The sequence below is a fragment of the Prionailurus bengalensis genome, chromosome E3 (assembly GCF_016509475.1).
Source record: "Prionailurus bengalensis isolate Pbe53 chromosome E3, Fcat_Pben_1.1_paternal_pri, whole genome shotgun sequence".
NCBI lineage: Eukaryota > Metazoa > Chordata > Mammalia > Carnivora > Felidae > Prionailurus > Prionailurus bengalensis.
The window spans coordinates 11,201,817-11,217,456 of record NC_057357.1 but is presented as its reverse complement, the minus strand read 5'-3'; the positions used below and the strand labels follow the sequence as shown (position 1 = coordinate 11,217,456).

At 56.8% G+C, this 15,640-nt stretch overlaps 1 protein-coding gene across 3 annotated transcripts in view; it reads right to left on the bottom strand.

Moving 5' to 3' along the window:
* The window catches only part of CLIP2 (CAP-Gly domain containing linker protein 2), a 74,501-nt gene that overhangs the window by 42,924 nt on the left and 15,937 nt on the right, over positions 1–15,640 (bottom strand). For all 3 annotated transcript variants that reach the window (XM_043561349.1, XM_043561351.1, XM_043561350.1), the window contains one exon: positions 10,497–10,686. In XM_043561349.1, the coding sequence (XP_043417284.1) occupies positions 10,497–10,620 (124 nt within the window). In that variant the 5' untranslated portion in view covers positions 10,621–10,686. The remainder of the gene's footprint in view (positions 1–10,496; positions 10,687–15,640) is intronic.

Sequence of the window (15,640 nt, the reverse complement as noted above, 5' to 3'; positions counted from 1 at the left end):
AATGTAAAAAAAAAAAATTTTTTTTTTTAACAACTGAGCCATCCAGGCGCCCCCTCTACATTACATTCTTATCATGCAGATGCTCTTGTCCAAAGTTACCCAGGCAGGAGTCAGGCCCAGCTGGTCTGGCTCAGAGCCCTCCCCCTCAACAGCTCTCCCACAAGGCTCGAGTGTGTGGCACCTGCCCTTCCGGTATCTGTTTCTAGAACACGTGCCTGTGCCCAGTGGCTCCATGATGTCTGCTAACTGGCCTGGGCAGCTGTGACCCAGGTGAGCACCTGTGCTTACCCGGCCTCTTTGCTCAGAGCACAGAGGAGGGTCCCAGGTCGAGGGGGACCCAGTGTGGCTCTTCTCAGTCAGAAGCTGCCCACACAGCTGTCCTCCCCAGCTGTCCTGAGTCAGGCAGACCCTCAGGTAATCTTTCTTCCCCACCCGCCCCTTCTAAGGTCATAGGCCCAGAGACCAGTTGTTCTAACAGCTGCTAAAATCCAGGTCCCAAGCCCGTGGCGACAGCGCACGGGGGTTTTGCTTCATTTTTCCTCTTCGGTGCCCTCGGCGGCCCCAGCCTCACGGGACAAGCCCTCATCAAATTCCCCCCTCACACCAGGAAGCTTCCAGAGACCAGGGCTTGGGGAGGCATGGAAAACAGGGATAGAGTCCCCTTCCATCCAGGGAGCCAGGCCTGGCCAAGCCCCTTTCTGGACCTGCACCTGTTTCCCCACAGGACAGCAAAGGGCGAGGGCAGAGCGGCCAGGACCTGACAGTCTGTGCATCCCTCCCTGTTCTCCCAGGGCTGTCAGACCTGGCCGGCTCTCCCCTCACACCCACCGTCACACCCACCGGGCTCTGAGGCAGGTTCCAGAAGCTCCCTGACGGCAGGGCCTGCCCCACCCCCCGCCCTCGGAGCCTCTGCACAGAGCAGCCTGGCCCGGCAAGCCCCCACGAAAGCGAAAGGCGGCAACAGACTTAAACCGCATTCGAGCACTTGGTCCTTTCCCCAGACTCCAGGCACGAGGGAATCTACTGCCGGTTTCAAGTTCAAAGCAGGACTTTGAGAAAAGGGCTAAGGGGCGTGGGGTGGGGTGGCGGCAGCTGGCGGCCTGTTGCAGCGGAGGTGGGAGGATGCACCCGCCCTTCCCCCGGCGGGGACTTGGGTCCCACCCTGCCTCAGGAAGAGGGGACAGGCCTTCCAAACCCCAGCTCCCAGGGACCCAGTTCTCTGAGCACCCAGGGTCAGATGCTAGGGACTACAGGCACGGCCAAATGGGGGCTCACACTGGGGTGGGGTCCAGATAACAAGAGAACCACAGCCACAACTCAGCTGGCCACCTCCCTGACTAGAAGGAACTAGATCCGTGGGGGCCTGGGGCTGGGGAGGGAAGGTTCACTGTTCTAGCTTGGAACGCTCTTCTCCCTCTAGAGGCAAACTCCCGTCCCCCTTCGGTCTCCCCAGGGACCCGCCTCCCCACCATCGCTCGCCTCTCCTCCGGTCACTGGCTCCCCATGTGCGCCATGAACACCCCCCAGCCCGCAAAATGACAGCTTCCTCTGTGCTGTCGGCTCAGAGCCTGGAGCCTGCTTTGGATTCTGTGTCTCCCCGTGCCTCTGCCCCTCTCCTGCTCACGCTCTATCGCTGTCTTTCTCTCTCAAAAATAAATAAACAGTAAAAAAAAAATTTTTTTTTTGAACAAAAATAATTAGCTCTCCAGGAGAACAGTAATCCTGATTTGTAGAGTTTGCCGATTTCCATAACGTAAATTCTCCCACCATGGTCAATTTCAAGCTACCAGCATGATGTCACTGAACACGGATGTGGAAAGAGATCATGTGGTGTTTCTACCACAGAGCAATGACCTTAAAAACACAGATACTATAAAATCCTACCTGTAGTAAAACAGTAATATTTCACCAGTAATAAAATGGTGGTATAAACACTACTAAAAGCACTAGCAGAAGTCATGAGTTTTGAGTATTTATGACCCATGTTTTTAATAGAATTTATTAAACTGTGAGGTCACACAATCTAATTTTTTAGGGAAAGGCTGCCTTTAACATCTGGCTCGTAAAATTCCTGACAATTTCACCATGGGTTCTTGTGAGCCGGTATGGGCCGGTGCCACCCCACACCCTGGACAGGTGGCCAGCCTCAAAACCCACCAAAATTCTCTACAGACGCCCTGAATGACAGGCAGGACAGAAGGCACACAAGCACCAAGTCTCTGACCCGCCTCCAGTGCAGGGAGTAGGAGGGGAGGGGCGAGCTGCAGGAGGTCAGGACCTGGGGAGCCCTGATCTACACGGTGCCCTGCCCCCTACGATCCAACCCACGCCTACGCCTTTAGCTACTTACTTACACGCTGCCACACCCCTGCCTTCCTGAAAGACGTGAATACATTCTCCTCGTAAAAGATCCAAATGACACAGGAAGATATAGGAGAAGTGGGGCCCCAATTTCTCTCCCCAGTCCAGATCCCTTCCCTGCTGCCAGACCTGCCCCTTCCAGCAGCTGCCCCTCGACGTCCCCTGGGATCCCTCACACTTGGACGTTCTGAGCCACAGTGATCCCCTCTCCAAGAGTGCCTCCTCTGTACCCCTCATCTCTGGCGTGCATCCCCAACACCCACTTAGACCACAAATCTTCCTTGCTCTTTCCCCTACTGTTACCCCCAATCCAATTATTCATCAGATCTCGCAATCCCACAGAAGAAATAACTCTGAAATCCACACCTCCCTCTAGGGTCTCAGAGGGCCCTCCCGAGATCAGGCCTGAGAGATGCCACACAGCTTGCCGCAGAAACCTCCAGAAGGGTCTCTCTCAGCCTCCGGCACCCCCTGCCCTGCTTCACCCCTCTCCAAAGCCATCCGGGACCCCCGCTAAACACAAACCCACTCACGTCATCACCCCCCACCCTGGTCATTTCAACTCTAGACGGGGAATACTTTCTAGTTTAACCTTGGACGGGTACAATGAGCCTGTGTTAATTTGGTTAATAAAATGTTTTAAAAGTGAAATACAATATTTTCAATGAGAAAAAATTAAGTAGGGAGTGTCATCTTTGGTCCATTTCCCAAAGAAATAATTTAAACGAAGAAACGGACATACTGACTTGTCATTCACAAGAGAGACAACAACAGAAATCCCTGGGGGCACCTGGCTGGCTCAGCTGGTGGAGCATGCGACTCTTTGACCTCAAGGTTGTGAGTTCAAGCCCCATGCTGGGTGTAGAGATGACTTAAACATAAAAAAAAAAATCTTAACAACAGCAACAAGACCCTGAATCTAAGTGCCCCCAAATACGGAAGCAGTTATATAAATTATGGTCAAGTCTTTCAGATTCTTTTTTTTAAAAAAAAATTTGTAATGTTTGTTTATTTTTGAGAGACAGAGAGAGAGAGAGAGAGAGAGAGAGAGAGAGAAAGAGACAGAGCATACGTGGGGGAGGGGCAGAGAGAGAGGGAGACACAGAATCTGAAGCAGGTTCCAGGCTCCGAGCTGTCAGCACGCCCCAAGTCTTTCAGATTCTTGAGCAACTTTAAAAATACTTCTCCCAGGTTATACAGAAAGGTGTTTCTGATACGATACTTGGGCACAAAGGAGGGCTCAAGGGGCGCCTGGGTGGCTCAGTCGATGACACGTCCAACTTCGGCTCAGGTCATGACCTCGCGGTCTGTGGGTTCAAGCCCCTTGTCGTCGGGCTCTGTGCTGACAGCTCAGAGCCGGGAGCCTGCTTCAGGTTCTATGTCTCCCTCTCTCTCTCTGCTTCTTCCCCACTCATGCTCTCTCTCTCTGGCTCTCTCAAAAACAAATAAACATTAAAAACAAATTTGTTTAAAAAAAGAAAGAGTGTCCTAACATAGACATGGATGCCTAGATGTGGGTGGTGGGAAGAGAAAACGCAATAAAAAGATACCAACTTTACAAAAACACAAGACGGGCCTTGCAGGGCCTCACAGACACGGTATGTCATGAACTGAAGGGTGTAATGAAGTCTGCCCTCTGTCCCTGAAGGCCAGAGGGAAAAAAGCATGCCTATGTAAGACCCAGTCCCCCAAGGAAGCAAGCATTCCCTAAATGTTCTACAGACCATAGTTCCACAAAGGGATAACAGATATTATGAACATAAACACTGAACCCCCAAATTCAAAGAAGATTGAGAAATTGCAGCTTAAATAAAGTTGAGGTTACTTTGCTGCAGGACTCGTCAGAGCCTTTAACGTGCTCATGAGCACCATGACTGCTTAAAGGAGGTGACGATAGGATTCGTCATCCAAAACCAGACACCCTGAAGAGAAAGGAGGTGTTATTACTATAGCGTCGTGCCATGACCACAGACATAAACTAGGGCTGTCCCAGACAGAACGGTCACCCTGGCATTTTCCTCTCCGTGTCACCTAAGGATACCCTGCCTGTCTATCACAGCAGCTCCAACATTCTTCACTGGCACAGCCACTCTACAGGACTCCGTTTTCCCTTGGTTGGCACAGGCTGCCTCCCAGTCTGCTAGGGTATACATCTGAGTCCCACGCCGACTCCCCTCTCCATCCTCGGAGCCTGGGACCAGGCCGAAATGCAGACTGGCCACAACACTGACCTCCCCTCCCCGGGGGCCCCGAAGCAACATGACATAAATGCACCACAAACCCCAAAGCAGCCTTGTGCTCTAAGCCCTCTCCTGTCCCCAGCAGATGCTCAAGGCGGAGGTTACGAAGGAAGGGACAGGGTCCCCATCGCATTCCTCAAGGGTGCCGGCTTTCCCACCGCGAACCTCCCAGTCCAGTCCACTCCCCAGTCAGTCCTTCTGACGGAACCAGCTAATATGGCCTCCAGGGAGGACTGAGTCCACCCCCCTCCCCTGGCCCACCCTCTGGGGCCACACAGGCCCGGCATCCACCTGCTACACTGCCTTCAGCCATCCCTCCCCGAAGAAGGAACCCTCTATCAGCCCACTCCAAGGTTGTGCCCTGTCCCAAGGGTTGCTCACTGCTCCTTCCAGAGCCAGATTGAACTCAGAAGTCCCCTTCGGTTCCCCCTACTCCCGAACCAGGAGGACAGAGCCCCCACCCACAGACTCAGGTGGGGACCCAGGAGGAGAAAGATGTGGGAGGCTTACCCCGGAAAGAGCAGAGCCAGCTCCCCATGGAGAAGCCCTGCTCCGGCCACGGCACGGCAGACAGGCGCGGGCAAGATGGGCCCCTGCGCGTCCCCCCCACCCCGGGTCGATACTGGGCGACGTCAGGAGCATTAGGAGGCTGCCCCACCCCCCACCTGCCCTGCAGCCCAGCCACAGAAAAGCTCAGCTTGGCTTTCCCCATCCTGATGCCATTAAAAAGTTTAGGATGTGGTTAGGGGAGGAGGGCTGGAGAAGCTGACCTTGAAGGGAGATGAGTGCTGCCTGGGGCAGGATCAAAGGCGGGAGGTCTGTCCCCGTTCTGCCCAGGTTTGCACGGCATCTGGGACAAGTCACTGAAAACACGGGCAGGATGCCACCTGCTCTCCCAGGGAGCCGGGCACCAAGGTGAAAGACATAATCGTCCAGGAGTGGAGTAGGGTAGGGCCAGTGCCTAAGGCTACAGGCCAGCTCCAAGCTCTGCCGGCCCCATCTCAGGCACAGCAGGCTGGCTCCCGTGTCTGCAGCACCCACAGGGGATGAAGGACATCGGGCCCCAGTTCCATAAGCCAAAAACGCTCTGGGACCAGCCCTGTGCAGGCCCTTTCGGGGGGATCACAGTATAGGAGGTGAACCCTCTAAGCCCCGTGTGGCCCGCTCCTTGCTTGAGGGGAGCTCCCATGCACACTCTTCCTTGACCTCCTATGTCCTGGGTCCCCAGCGTGAGGAAAGGCCACAGGCGCATTGGGGGACAGCTGTGACCAGCCTACGGAGAACAGATCACTCCTCCCACGTGCCAGCTGCCCAAGACAGGAGCCGAGTGTGCGGGGCTGGGACTGAACTGGGGGTCCCGGCCACGCCTTCCCTGTGGCAGGGCGGCAGGTACCGGCGGCCTGAGCCAGCTTCAGCCCCAGCCCAGAGTCTCCATCCCAGCGCCACCACTCCCTGGCCCTGTTATTCTGGGCAACTTCGATGACAGCTGAAGCCTCAGTTTCCCCATCTTTAAAATGAGAGGAAGAGTTATCCCACTGGGTTGTTAATGAGTAGAAACATGGTCAGACGCCTGCTTGTGAAGTAGAGGGTGGCAAATGCCGAGCCTTCTTAAATGAGATGCCTCGGGGGCCGGGCCACAGTACAGAGGGTGGGAGAGGCCCCTCAGGGACCTGCAGGGGAGGGGCAGGGGCCGAGGGAGCACGGCAGTGACCTAGGATCGGTCCCTTGGCCCAGCAGCCCTGGGCCTCCCCATGTCACCGTGGCCAATCTTGCTGGCCTGGCCTGCCTCCACCTGGCGCCCAGAAGCAGGCCCCAGGGAAGGGCTGAGGGCCCCTATCTGTCCCTTCTCTCCCACCATCACAGGGCCCTGGTGGACCCTGCCCGATCCCCACAGGCGGCTCCTGACTTGAAGGGAGGGCTGTTCCCCAGCAGCCAAGACTGCCGCCAGCCAAGAAGCCTGGACCCCCTTCTCCCCCCCTTAGGCCCAGGATACATTGCAAAGCCCCAGGCGGCCCTGGCACCAGCTTCTAGCTCTCTGCTGGGGCCCTGGGACCCATTCCCAATACTCCCCCCTCGCCCACTCGAGGTGCTCTCCAGCCCCCAGGCACCTCAAGACCCAGGACCTTTGCAGACGCTATTCCCTCTGCCTGGATGCTCTTCCCCTAACCTCGGCTGGGTTGGTTCCTGCTTGTGGCTCAGATCTTTGTACCAATGTCACCTCCGGAGCGAGACCCTCCCTGACAGTCTGATCTGAAGCAGCCGCCAGGGGTGTGCCCCATCCTGTCTGGCCGCGCTGCCCCTGACCTCTCCAGTCTCTGCCCACTGGTGGGGCCCAGACCCCGCCCTCCCGCACACCTGCCGTTATGACCACCTCTGGGCCCCCTCCCGCCCTCCCCCCGGGAAGACAGTCCCCCTCCAATGGCCCCCTTGTTCCTGCCGCTTCCTGTGTGTCACAGCTCTGGGGACTGACACAGCTCCCCTCCCCTCCCCAATCTCCACAGGGCGGGAGGTAGGGGCATCAGTCCAGGCCCGGCCCTTGGCCAGACCCTCTGCCCGGAGGCTGAGCTCATGCTTTGGGAGGCAGCCATTGCCCGATTCCCAGAGCAGAGCCTAGTACCCCCTCAGTCCCCCACCCCAGGCTCCAGCCTCCACCAGACTCACCTCTGAGGCCCCAGTGTCCCCCACACAGGGTCCCAGCCTCCTGCAGGGGTGGGCAGATGGCCAGTGCCATGGGGGAGGTGAGGAAGCCTGAGGAGCCGGTGGGGGGGGGGGGTTGGTGAGGAGGACACTGTCCTCTTCTTCTACCTGCCCCTCCCCCTCTCCAGAGACTGGGGGAGGGACGAAAGCAGCTGTGGGCCTCACAAATCTTCCTTCCCTGCTCACCAGGCCAATTGCTCTGGGCTCCCTGCTCCCTCCCTGAGCCTGGACATCTTGCTCTGACCTGCAAAGGCAGCAAAGGCAGCGGGTGCCAGGGACAGAGGGAGGGGAGTGCCGAGCCCAGCTGTAGACTAGCGCCGGGCATGGGCGGGCACCGTTCTGCAATCAATCGGGCATTCACTGAGCTGCTCCTCCTCTCCCTGGAACAGTCCTGCAGGGCGGGGGGCCCAGGCAGAGTCAGACCACCCAGCCCCCACCCTCAGGGGCTCCCAGACCACCCTGCGGTGTGACTAGGAAGCAGCCCGTATGCCACACCGTGTGGCCCTTTCCCATGTCCCTCGAAAGCCTACGTAGCCCTTCGAGATGATGCAAAGACCCTGTGGCAGTGCAGCGGGAGACAAGAGGTATGGAAACGTGACACGTAGGTTTGGGCACAGCCCGTGATTTCACCGCTTCAAACAGTAAGTGCGATAGGAAAAAAGACTGGAAGGAAATCTGCCACGGTGGTGGCTGTGACTGGGTTAAATGGAAGGGAGGTGGGTGCCTGACACTAGAAATTTTTCAGTGAGGAGACCCTGGATGGGGAAAGGGACAGAAAGGAGTCTTTAATGAGTTTTGTAGCTTGCAGGCCCTTCACACTCGTTAACTCTCTGGATCCCACCAGAGAGAGGTTATCATCCCATCTGGGGCTCAGAGAGGTTAAGTAACTCTTCCGGGGTCACACAGCGGAGGCAGTCCGAAGGGGCATTAAGGGCTGGATCAGAGCCGGAATTCAGGCCCCTGTTGATCAGGGAGGGAGAAATGAGGAAAATAACCCCAGAAGGTGCTACGGGGCTCTCTCTCCAGTAGACAAGAGTGTGAGGCCTGGCTGGTGACCTTCTCCAGAGAGGGGGCTACACAACCCCCACCTCCTCACCCCCCTACTGGCCCAAGCTCAGCCCACATAGTGCCTTTGCCCATGCTCTTCCTCCACTGCCGGCCGGCCTTCCTCCTCCGCTCCATGTTTCAATTCCTCCCATCCTGAAGGCTGAGTTCATTCCACCTCCTCTGGGAAGCCTTCCCTGATGGCCCACTCTTGGTGGTCAGCCCCCTGACCTCTCCCAGCCCTGGCAGTGAGTGCAGGCATCCTCTCCCGGGCGGCCACATATGCCTCCCTCGATGGTCTCACCACCCGGCTCAGAACCCCCACAATCTGTCCTCCGCACAGCGGGCTGAGGGATGGGAGCGCCCGGCCATTCCTCCAACAGCTCCCGTCACTCTGAAAACAAACCCAAAACTCCTGCCCTCCGCAATCTGCCTCTCCCGCCCTCCCAACCTCACGTCAGACTCCTCTCCACCCAGACTTGCCTCCCTTCCTTCTCTAATCACGCCTCAAACCAAGTCAACGCCTGCCTCAGGGCCTTTGCATCACTCTGTCTACCTGGAACATCCTTTCCCCTTCATTTCCTCTCTCCGGCCTCTTCGCAGTGCTCAGGAATGCCTCCCATGAGTAAAGAAGGCTTTGCCACGTTGGAAAGCAAGTCTGGGCCTCCAACAGGCTGTTCCGGGCAAGCCCTGCTGGCAGGGGCCTGTGCATGGGCCACACCGTGCAACTTCCTTACCCTCCCACCCTGGCTGTCGGTCTCTGCCGGGGCTCTGGTTCTGCCAGCTCAAACCTTCCCTGACCCCACCCAGGGCCCAGATTGCCTAGTCTGCTCCCTGGCTATTACTTTTTGTCTCCCTAAACTTCTATTCCAATCAGATGGGACGGACAGTGTCGTACCCTGCCAGCTGCATTGTAATCAAAGCAAGGATTTGTGCCCCAGGACATTCATCACGACATCATTTATCAAAGTGAAAAATAAGAAAGAATCATCCCCAACTGCAAAGGATGGGTTAAGAACACGTTTCCACTTCTTTTTTTTTACCATATTCCTTTTGATTTAAAACAACGGCTTCCCGTTGTTATTATGACAGAAGCGAAAGGACTCGGACAACCCCAAGCTGTCCCCACCCTGGCCCACGCTCTCCCACCAGCACACTTGTCACTGGCCACATGCCAGTCTCTTGCCACGCGTTGTTCTGCCACTGGACCTTTGCACGAGCTGTCCCCTCTGCCTAAAATACCCTCCCCTTTTCAACTAGTAAACTATCACCCTCCAGACCTCAGCTCACATGTCCCCCTCCTCGGGGCTGACCTCCCAGACCTGGTCAGTCCCCAGTTCCAGCATCTCATGACACTCAGCCTCCCCCCTGCCAGACCGGCAGCCCCGAGGGCTGGGCCCACATCCATTTTTGCTCAGAATGAGAACTCTGACGGCTAAGACCGTGTCAACAAAGCAGGCCTTTGACTTGTATTTGTTGAATGGACAGGATATTCTACGGCCATTAAAAACGGCACGGAAAAATCCGCTTGATCACATTAAAAGAAAAAAAAAAGCAGATTTTCAAATCACACACGCGCCATGATGGCAGACAATTCAGAAAAGAAGGAGAGAATAAACCGAAGGACCAGTCTGGCCGGTAGGGGGTGGGATCTCAGGCGATCTAACCTCTGCATCACACTTCCTAAATATTCCACCCGGGACCACCTCACTTGCACCGTCACACAAGCAGACAGCTGTCCTCTATCCATCTGCTGTCGGGGCCGGCGCCCCCAGCCTCCAGCCTCCGGCCCCGGCCCTCACGTCCGCCCACCAGCAGGAAGACGAGGGGTCAGACACGGGAAGGCTGAAGGGCGAGGTTCTGGGTGGCAGGCAAGAAGGCGGGCGGAAGATGGGGCCGGCTTGCTAGGAGGATCCCGGGGGCCCCTGTCCCCGAGGGCAGCCAGCAGTCGTCCCCCCTCCCAGTCGGGGAGCATGAGACGGAGCGATGCGCATAAAGCGTCCATCGGTGCCTGGTGCTAGTTGACTATGAGAAGGATCGCAGCCGGACAGAAAGGAGAACTTCCACGTAGCGTCAGCCCCCCGCCCAGCGGCTCTTCCAGAAGAAGCACTCCCCACGCCCGGCCCCTCACCCACCACCTCCGGCCCCGCGCACCTTCCTTGGAGCCGGTGGCCACCGCGGCAGCCGACACCGCGGCCGACCCAGTGGACGTCCGGCCCACGGGGCTCGAGTGCTTCCCCCCGCGGCCGGGGGGCTTCAGGCCGCTGGGCTTCTGCATGGTGGGGCCACTCGGCGTGTGGATAAAGGTCCGCGGGGTCACGTCCTCTCCGTCATCCTCATTCACCTGCAGGCAGACGAGAGGGATCGCGTCACAATGTCACCACCTGTCGGGGCACGCCGATGGTGATGCAGCAGGATTCCTGCACCCCCTACCCAGTGGGCCAGGGACCACCCCACCCCTTTTTCCTACACGGGGAAACTGAGGCCCTGAGCAGCAGCAGCAAGCGTGGGCCCAGTGTGGCCTGCCCGACATGTGTCCTGGTCCGCGGGCCCCCGAGGTCGGGTGTGCTCTCTCTGCCCACCTCCTGGGCCCGGAAGGCGAGAGTCAGGAGCAAGCTGGCTTGGCGAGGTGGGGGGGGGGGGGGGGGGGGGCGGTCTGTCGCAACAGCTGTATTAGCCCCTGCAGCCTTCTATGAGGACCACACAGGTCGGCCCAGCCACCGACGGCTGAGTGTGGCGCTCACAGAGCACGGGCCGGTACGGATTCTGGCACACGAGGCCAGCCGGGGGCGGGGCGGGGGCGGGTGTCACTCTTCGATGGCCCCTAGACCCTCCAGGACCAGCCAATGATTCACATCTCTCCCGATGCGGGCTGGACAGGGGGACACCTAATTCAATCACGGTTCCACCCTGTCACCCCAGAGCCCCTGTGCCCACCCTCCCAGCACCTGCCCACTCCACGCCAGGGGTGGGGGCTCGTGCACAAAGACGCCTAAGCCTGCCTCGGCCCCCTGCCCGGGTGGACTTACCATGCCCTCTGCCCGCCCTCCACCATCACAGCCCCTGCCTTTCCAAGCAAGCAGAGGACAGGATAGGAACACAGACGCGGCAGCGTTTGACAAAGGTGCGTCCTGACACAAGAAAGCCTCGTCTCCAAGGCAATCGACTCAGGGCACCAGATGCCAGCAAGAGGGGGCTGGCTGGCTGCGGGGGGACTGGAGGAGAGGCGGGCAAGAGAGACCCGCTGTCACCGGCCGCCCCCTCCGCTTTCCCGCGCACACACCCCCTCTTGTACCCGATGTTCATGGAGGGCTCACCAGAGGCCAGGCCCTGTCCTGTCCCAGAGCTGCGGGGCTCTGTCTGGGGAGCACGCTGTCCACTCAGGAGACAGGATACAGAGCACCGCCAGACGGGTAGAGGATTCTGGGCAAAAGCATCCCCCCCCGGGAACCTTGGGAAGAAGGAAATCGGCGTCCTCTGGTTGCTGAACTCTGGGGCAGTGGGAGATGCTCGTCTAGCCACCTCCTTACCTGTCCGTGGACCCAGAATGTTACTCCCTTTCAGAGAACCTTTCCTCTGCTCTTGATCCGTAACACTTCTATAAACTTTTTAATTTTTTTTTAAGGTTTATTTATTTTTGAGAGAAAGAGACAGAACGTGGGCCGGAGATAGGCAGAGAGAGACGGAGGAAGACACAATCCGAAGCAGGCTCCAGGCTCTGAGCTCTCAGCACAGAGCCCGACATGGAGCTCGAACTCACAAACCGTGAGATCGTGACCTGAGCCAAAGCCGGACGCTTAACCGACGGAGCCACCCCGGTGCCCCGATCCGTAAGACTTCTAGAGGCTGACCCTGTCGCACATGTGGGGAGTGGACACATGACCCAGGCCTGGCCAGAGCCCCTGTGGTTAGTTAAGGAAGGATCATACGACCTAAAGAGCATCAGGGTCTGGACTCTGGCTGCCTTTACCTTTAGGAAGGTTCTTTCCTTTCTTGGGGGCTGCCTGGGTGTGGGTTGGACGCCAGGGACTACAGGGCCATCCCAGCTACTGCACAGAGAAGCCTGCCAGGGAATGATGCCAACAGGGAGAGAGCAGAGCCGAGTTGCTGGATTTGGAGGGCCTGGATCCAGCTGAGCCTGAAGCTGGTCACTTGAGCTCTGCACTTACACCAGTCGACAAATCCTCACGCGCGGGCATCCTTTTCTCTTTCCGCCTAAACCTACTTGAGGGACACGGTCGCTTGCAACCAAAAAAAAGTTCTGACGAATACAGAAGCCAACCCACAGTGCTCGGGGTGGGGTCTGCACGGTGCCCTCAGAACGGCTCTCAGGTCAGCAGGCTGAACAAGCGACAGTCGTGGGAAGGAGCCGCTCCTCATGCGGGGCTGGACAGCCCTAACAGCAGACACAAGCATGCTCCCCCCCAAGGCACACAGTGGGGACACCCACCTACGCGCCCAGGTGAGCCAACAGGAGACACGGCTGCCGGCCTTAGTCTGGTCCTGGAGCCGGCCAAACCAAACATGCCAATCCCCTGATGGATGACTCTGACACCCCCAGAATTCTGGGGCCCAGGAGTCACTCAACCAGCTAGAGTATGAGGCTACTCCCTGGCTCCCCAGAACCCGGCCCTCTAGGAAGCGCGCTCCCCGGGGAACTGCAGACATCCCTCTCCGGCTGGGTTAGGCTGTGTCGACACCCCCGAGCCCGAGCCCTAGCGACTCGCTGAGCCAGCGGGGGCGGATGAGCATGCTCTCTGGGGACGGCGAATATCCCACCCTGCGGGTGCCGAACTGGCCTGTTCCAGCAGTTTAGCAGGGGGGCCTCTGACCCAGGAAATCCTGATGCAGGGCCCCACGTGTGTGACCGAGGACCCTCCTGCTGGGATTAGGACGAGATGGAAGGAGGCCCCTCTGCATGCCTTCTGGGCCCCTTCTCTGCCTAAAACTCTCCCGGAGAGAAATGTTACAAGTTATACATCTAATAAGAAACTTATATTTGTTTCCTTTTTTTTTTTTTTTACGTTTATTTATCCATTTTGAGAGAGAGAGAGAGAGAGAGAGAAGGAAGTCGAACAGGGGAGGGGCAGAGAGAGAGGGGGACAAAGGATCTGAAGCAGGGTCTGTGCTGACAGCAGAAAGCCCGATGCGGGGATCAAACTCACAAACCTTGAGATCATGACCTGAGCTGAAGTTAGACGCTCAACTGACTGACACCCAGACGCCCCCAACTCATATTTAAAAAACAAAAACAAAAAACTTATATTCAGAACACATAAAGAACTCTCACCACTCACTCATCAGAAGGCAAACAACCTCATGGAAAATGAACACAAGATTTCAACACCCAGAGTGCCCGTCTGGCTCAGTCGGTAAAGCATGAGACTCTTGATCTGGGGATTGTGAGTTCAAGCCCCACGCTGGGTACAGAGATTACTTAAAAATTAAATAAACTTAAAAAAAGAAAGTTAACTGTATACCTACCACATGACCCAACTGCCCAAGAGAATACAAACACATATTCATACAAAAATTTGTAAAAGGAACAATGTTCATAGCAACTTTATTCATAATAGCCAAGAAAGGGAAACACCCAAACATCCATCAACTGGTGAGTGAAAAACAGCGAATCTATACGAGAGAACCCTACTCACCAATAATAAGGACCATGACATAGGAAACAATATTGACCACCCTCATCAATGTTACACTAACTGCAAGAAATCAGACACAGAACAGTACGTGTTGATTCTTATTTATAGGGAATTTCAAAACCATAAACACAGAAGCAGATCTGTGGCTGCCTGGCGGTGGGAACAGGGATGGACTGCACACAGGCAGGAGAGAACTTTCCAGAAGGTAGAAGGGTTCTAAAAATGGATTATAATGGCCGTACAACTTATATTTGTACTAAGTAGCAAATCTGTCATCAAACCATACATTTAAAATGGTTTTTATGGGAAGTTAAATCTTAACTTTTAAAAATCATATAACAAAATAAAATCCTCGAAGGCTCCCCATAGACGTTAGCGTGCGGGTCTTTAAAGCCCTCCTCATCTCTTCCCTCCAGCACTACGGTCCTCCCTCGCTCACTTCACGCTGGCCCCGCTGGCCTCTGGCCCCTCCTGGATCACACTAAGCACACTGCAGCCTCAGGACCTTTGCACACGCGATTCCCTCTGCCTCAAATATCCATATTCGTTGCTCAAGTCCTTCGAGCATCTGCTCCAATGTCCCCTTCTGAAATTACAACCCCTACCGAGTCCTCCCCATCTCCAGCCTCCTTTGTTTTTTGCCACTGATCAAGGAAAGGGACTAGGGTCTGTTTTGTCTACTATGGTACCCTTAGTCCTGACAAGGGTGTCCGGTGAATACAGGTGTTCAACAGACCACTGCTGAAAGAATGAATGACACTGGCCCACGGGGATGACAGACCTAGGAGGCCCCCCTCACCTCCTCAGCACGTAGGACTGAGTGGCTTGTGGTGAGCAGCCCAGCTGACAGTCTGATGCTGTGGCTTTTTACGTGGCCCGTCTGACTTGCCCGCTGGCCAGCACGCCCTTTGAGGCAAGGCCCAGGCATTAAGACGGTGTCCCCAGCACCTGCCACTGATGACCCTGCATTCCCTCACCGCCGACCTGACACTTTCCCACCTCCCAGACCCCACTCTGACTTTTCTCCCACCTGCCTCCCTTCCCCTGTACCTAGCCCAACGTTGCCTCCTCCAGGAAGTCTCCCAGAACCTTTGGCTCACAGAGACCTCAGGACTGCACACTAAGCCAAGGAGAGATCATACTGTTCTCGTTTATCTTCATCTTGCCTCCTGGGAGCCCATGGGCAACCCCAGGTGGGGCCACAACTTCTCTGAGGACCCAGTCCCAGCACCCGGCCTGGCACAGAGCTCATGATCCAGAAACCTCGTGTGAATGCACACCTGCCATTGCCCAGAGGATAAAGGCCCCCGAGGCCACAAATCCCCAGCACGCTCCTCCCAGGGGAGGCTTCCGGAGGCTCCCACAGTTGCCCTCCTCCCTCCCGGACCCTGACGATCCCAGCAGCCTCCAGGATGCAGAAATGTACCTGCCAGGCCTCGCAGGAATGTGGCCTCGTTAGTCCTCCCAAGCCCTGATGAGCCAGGAGCCGTCTCACGGGAGGAGCGCCGGAAGCTCAGAAGAGTTCAGGGACTCACCCAAAGTCACCTGCTGCTCAGCGGCTGTGCTGGAACCAGACCCGGGGCTGGCCCGCCTCTGCCTCCCTGGGCCCGGGCTAGCATTTGTGAGACCCGTGGCCTCGCTGCC